At 41.1% G+C, this 6,000-nt stretch overlaps 1 protein-coding gene across 1 annotated transcript in view; it reads left to right on the top strand.

Annotated features, from left to right (window-relative positions):
* The first annotated feature begins 475 nt into the window (after positions 1-475).
* The window catches only part of LOC111223117 (CUB and sushi domain-containing protein 3-like), a 262,697-nt gene continuing 257,172 nt past the window's right edge, over positions 476-6,000 (top strand). Inside the window, exons 1-2 of the mRNA XM_022747144.1 lie at positions 476-485; positions 901-1,123. Coding sequence (XP_022602865.1) covers positions 476-485; positions 901-1,123 — 233 coding nt within the window. The remainder of the gene's footprint in view (positions 486-900; positions 1,124-6,000) is intronic.

The following is a 6,000-nucleotide window of genomic DNA, read 5'->3' as shown; positions in this document are numbered from 1 at the left end:
GATCAAAGCTGTCACAGTTTTCAGAGAAGGGACCCAAGAGCAGGACTCAGGAGGCAGATGTAAAAGTACTTAGAAAACAACAAGGATACAACAATCCAAGCAGGTAAACAAAGTACAAAGGGTCAGGCTGAGGGAAAATCCAAAAACAAACACAGTTGAGGTCCGAAAACACGGTCAGGATCAAAACAGTCAGGCAAAGAGCAGAGTGCTTGTAAGATAAGGCACAAGGACAACCTGGCACGGAGCAAGTGGACGAGAAAGGGGAACAGGTGAGCGGGTGAGAGGGGAGGAGGAGCAGGTCAGGTGGGACTGTTAGTGTCTGAAGAAATGACAGCAGAATTAGAAACAAGTGGATTGAACGAATGAAAGGACGAATGCGCAGAATGAAACTCAAAACCATGACAAAAGCTGCCCTACTTAGAATCACTTATGCTGACTTGTGGCCTATTCCTACATTGATATAAAAAGCAGTAATATGCTTCAGTGTCAGTCTGGCTTTGAATAATCGACCAGCAGATATTGGACTCGGCCAGCAGGTCAGAGTCTAAGGAGTACTTGTAGAACCGTGTAGTGCTGTTGAGTTCAGAGGGATACAGAGCAGTAGTGTGTGTCGCTGTGTGTGTGTGTGTGTGTGAGATTCTGTATATGAACATACTCTTCAGTTGCTACTCAGTCAGCCCTCGCACACTGTTATAACACACTAATGCTAACTACTGTGTCATTTTAATATTTTGTTGTTGTTTATGCTGTTGTGTGTTGTGTACTTTAAATAAATATAATTTCCCCCTTTCCTTGCCGTTCTCTTTTGTCTCTTGGTCTTCTTGTCTACGACCAATTCTCTGTTTTATAAATAAAACCGTATTAAAATGAATTAACCATTCCTTCTTCCCTCTCCTTCAGGTTTTATCTACACGTGTGGCGGTACAATGAAAGGCCGAAATGGCAGTATAGAATCGCCAGGTTTTCCCTATGGCTATCCCAATGGCGCAAACTGCACCTGGGTCATTGTCGGGGAGGAAGGAAGTAGAATCCAGCTCATCTTCTTGTCATTTGCCATAGAAGAAGAATACGACTTCCTGTCCTTGTATGATGGACATCCCCACCCTGCTAACTTCAGGACCAGGTAAGACCAGTGAAAAACTATTACTCTTTTTATTTCTTGTGAACAAGTGTTTAAATTGTGGAGCACGGGCACGTAAATCATACACATTTGAAAAAGCTTGACAAAGTCTTTTGAAGTCATTACGTAATGGCAGAAGGCTGTTATGACAAATTAAAAGAGTATTTTATTAAGACTACTTTCACAATAAATTATTTGTGATCAGCATCCTATAATCTCCATGAAAACGTAGCAAGGCACAAGCACCTGTAATGGCATGCCGCCCATTGCTTATTATTAGGTTACTATTGATGTGCAGCCAGTTTTTACTTCTTTAAGCTGAAGCTATGAAAAGAAACTCCTCTGTGTTTTTGCCAATTACTGATGAGCTATAATAAGCTAAGATGTCCTCATGATCAAACGTTAGGGATCAAGAATTCAGGAAAAAAAATAGATAAATAAAAGAAAGCAGAAGTATATACAGGTTGTAACAGTGTTTTGGTGTGAATACATATTTACAAAAGCACATACTGTTTAATACCAACATCAATGCTTGTTGTTTCGACACACACAGACAAGATGTTATCAGTGCTGGGCTGGATTTTCTCAAGCAATACTACTGCAGCGGAACAAATGACCTTGTATAGCAACAGGGTGCTGTCTTGCTGTAGTACACAAATTGCCAAGGCTCAATCAGTGCCACTGTGGTTTCTCTTTAGTTATTGAACTATTTTATTGAGCTCCTTTTGCGAGAAGCACAATGCCCAGAAAAGAAACTCATTTCAGATGAGCTATTAAACTCTCCTTGCCTTATGATTTTATCAGGCACTCAGTATTGCCTAATAGCATCTGTCAGTGACTGTTCACATTCACCATGTTCTTTTAACCCTGCAATTAAACTATTATTAAGTTATTCAATTAACTGTGAAATGTGAGAGCGATATTAAAATGTTGTTTGATTTTCACATGACAAAACACTGATGATTAAGGTTGATAGTGAAGTTTTGGCACAAGTTGGTCCCCGAAAAAGTTCTCGTCACCGCTCCCACACTCTAGATCTAAGTAGCTTTATCGTTTTATTAAGATGAAGGAATATTTTTCCCTGTTTATTCAGACTCTTAGTTATTTTTTGCATGAAGTACTTGATAACATGTAAATCTGCTGACTATTAACAACTTGTTTTTGTCAGTCAGTAAAATTGGAAAGCTCTGCCAAAAAAAGCAAACACAACTGTTTACAGATTAGCTGCTGTGTTTGATCCTTGAATAAGGCTTCTCTGTCTTGCTCACACGTCATTCTGTGGAACGAAACAGAAATAAGCAAATAACTATAAATGAGGGTTAATTTTATTTTTGATCCTTACGGATGTTCACGTCCACCTGCAAGTAATTCTCGGATTCAAGAATATCCAGTATGGAGCTCTTTGGGTGGCTCCTCTTCTTCAAGGCAGCAGCACTTTCTACACACAAGCTCTTCAACTGCAGTGGCGATCCTAGACTCTGGGGGGGCCTCAGGCAAAGAAACCCATCAGAGACTTTTGGCAGATGTTACAATTTACAGATGTCCCCTAAACGGTTCACATGCAGCCAGTGGGTTGACTGTAACTACAGTACACATCATCAGGGGCCCCACTTATGAGGGTTTTGGGGCAATAGCAGTGTACTGTATAGTGTCTGTATGGGAGGTTTAAGGGGGTTTTATAGTTGTCATTGCAAAATGTGCCAATATGAGGGGCCATCCAACGGCTCTTTTCCCCTCGGAGGCCCCAAACATTCGTCTGGTTTGCCTCTCCTGAGTGTGTGCCTCTATGCATCTGGAACAGCTCCATCTGACACAAGAAGAGAAAAATGGCAGCTCTGTGCCCAAAAAGATGCAAAGATCAGCAAAATTTGCCACTAAGAAGTTCATTTGCAGGGCACATGCCAATGCCAACACACAGTACAACTCAACTCAAACCTTTTCTCTAGTCTTTTCTTCCATTGCCAGAACAGTTGCTGTCCTCGTTGATTTTTAATTGGGTGAGGCCCGCATCCGTCAGAGTTTAGCAATATTTGAATGAAAATTTGACGACATAAGATTTACAACCACATTTTTAGCAGCTTTAAAATAAAGTTATATGATCTTGATCCTAACGTGTCTTATTCATCCCAGCCAGTTCCGTTCAGAAGCACAAAAACTAGAAACAGCGCAACAGAAAGAGTGAATACAAATCTGTTTTGCATTTCTCACTGTCACCAAATTACCGCCTGACTATTCACTGTCACCTCAGGAGAATCTTTCAACTTGAACTGCATTGTCAACATTAGGCAGGAGCTGCCACTGTCGATGGGGTTTTGGATGAGGTCAGAAAAGGATTTCTTTAATTACATCGGGCATGTGTGAGGCAACTACCAGAGATGCAGGGCTGGGCAAGGAAATCTGGTTTGGTTCAATTGAGGAAAAAGGATTTGGGTCATGGAGAGATGAAATGAGTCCTCTTGATACTTGGCCGGTTGCTGAAAAGCAATTCTCTCCCTGTGGGGAATGAACCGTGTTCCTTTGGTTCAACGGGCATAATTTCTAATCAGCCAGCTGCAATAATCAACCTTTCTCAGACAATCCGGTGGCTTTTAGTGCTCAAATTGCCATACAGAGTTAATTAAACAAGGGAGCAAGAGAGCAAAATAGAATAGAAGAGGGTGACCATGAGATTTTGCCACTTTTTATGTGATTTCTGTTGTGATTCCCATGGGGAGAAAACGAGAGAGAACAAACAGATAGGGGGAGAGAGAAAGTGAAAGATGCCCTCTATGCTCTTATTGGTTGATTAGGATTTCCTGCTCATCTGAGATAACGGGAAATGATGTGCTGGGTGAGTGTGTGCACACATGCATTCACGTGCATAGGTTTGTGTGTGCGCATTTGCGTCTGTGTGTGAGGAAGATTTATGGTGTGCATACTTACAATCGCCCCGCTAGTTAAGCCAAATTACCTCTGCTGTCTCATTCTCTCTTTCTTTTTCTTTCCTTCTCTCACTTCCTCTCCTTCACATGCACCAACGCATGCACACGGACACAGGGCAAAACGGTGATTAAAAGGTCAGATCCATTAACAAGAAAATGGTAATTATGGGGAGCGATTAACATGGATCACGCAGACAGACACACACACACACACACACACACACACACACACACGCTTTTGCACATAAAATGCACAAACACCAGATACACACAGGTCACACACACAAATAAATTCTCTTTTTTTTTTCCCCCTGTGTCATAAATAAATGTGACCAAAGGTCATGTGTTTCCTTTTTAGGATTGTCCAGATAACTGTGTTTAATGTCACATGAACACTCATCTGTTGGGAAAATTTAGCTAAATTAGGCGAAATATGGTGGTAATCAGAATTATCAGGCGGAACCCTTTTAATTATTTGAACAGCAATATAATTTCAGAGTCATCACAATAAAACTAATAACCGTTTCTGTGGTTGAGCAGTCCAGAACTGACTTTAAGAGGGAATAAGATACAGAAAACAACAAAGATCAGATACCTCTTGACTGAAAGTCAGTTACAGAAAACACAGGCAACAACTTTATGCTTAAAAAATGTATGAACACATGTGACAAACAAAGATTGACATAAAAAAGTGAAAGAGTAGATGAATTACCAGCGTTTGATTTACTAGCAACCCCCCTGCTGCCAGAGAGGCCTGTGCAATCTCCAATGTGGCTCTCCAGAGCCATTAGCAGCTGTTTCTTACTTTTGTCTTATCTTCTTGCTTTCTTCGAGAGGCTTTGATCTGTCTTTGAATGTTAACACTGGTCCAGATTTGTCCAAATGTCCTCACAACTAATTTACTGCTGTGAAAATGGAAGTAAGCCAAAGTCTTAAAGCTGGGGTGAATATTTGGAGGTTGCCTGCCTGATGCATCACACCTCAGATGTGTTTGTCTTGTGTCATACTCAGTCATTCCCTACACACCTCTTCTGAACTCTAAAGGAGGCTATCACTTCTTCCTTTTGGAACAGACATAACAGAAAATCAAAGTCATAATTTAAGAAATGTTATCAGTCAGTGATGGCAGTTTTTTCAGATTTACGATTAACATTCAGTGTGAATGCTGCTCGTCCCCAAATCAGGGCTACGAGTTTTACCACAAACACTTTAATCAAGATGTAAAAGTGGTGTTTTCAGTGGTAAGTTTTCATAAACAAGTAAAGGGCACATTCCTTGATTGCTGAGCGATCTCGAGCCACGTTCCAACTCTGCACAGCAAGCAGGCACTTGTGTGAGACATCCGTCTGGCTGATGAATCATATTATTAACTGACTCTCATGTTAAACACAAATTCAAGCAGTGTGAAACAGCTCCCCGCAGTCCACCCTCGACCATTTATTGACTCTGTTTGGAAGTTGGAATTACTGACAGCGACAAACACAGGGTTTTGAACTTTGGGCGGGTCTTGTCTCACCTGTCCACCCTCTTCATGATGTTGGTGCAACAAACAGATATGATGAATGGAGCTGGGCTTGTTTGTACTCTCTGTGCCTTTACATTTGTGAAAGCCATACATGTATGCGCACACACACACAATCACACACACACACACACACACACACACACACACACACACACACACACACACACACACAGTTGAAATTACAATGACTTACATTCATTTCCTGAAGACTTACTCTAACCTCAATATCCTTACTCTGACCTTAAAACATGTTTTCACCTTAAATGCAATGATTTACGTTTTGGGAATTTGCTTTTTTCCTTGCTGACTTAAGGAGAACCAGTCCCCATAATGTGACTGTGTAAACAGATTTAAGTTCCCACAACATGAGTAATACGTGGATCACAGGAACACATACATACACATGCGCGCACACATGCGCACACACACACACA

This window comes from Seriola dumerili, unplaced genomic scaffold (assembly GCF_002260705.1).
Source record: "Seriola dumerili isolate Sdu_G_001 unplaced genomic scaffold, Sdu_1.0 BDQW01000110.1, whole genome shotgun sequence".
Taxonomy (NCBI): domain Eukaryota; kingdom Metazoa; phylum Chordata; class Actinopteri; order Carangiformes; family Carangidae; genus Seriola; species Seriola dumerili.
The sequence above is the reverse complement of the archived record's forward strand: the minus strand, read 5'-3'. Positions and strand labels throughout refer to the sequence as shown.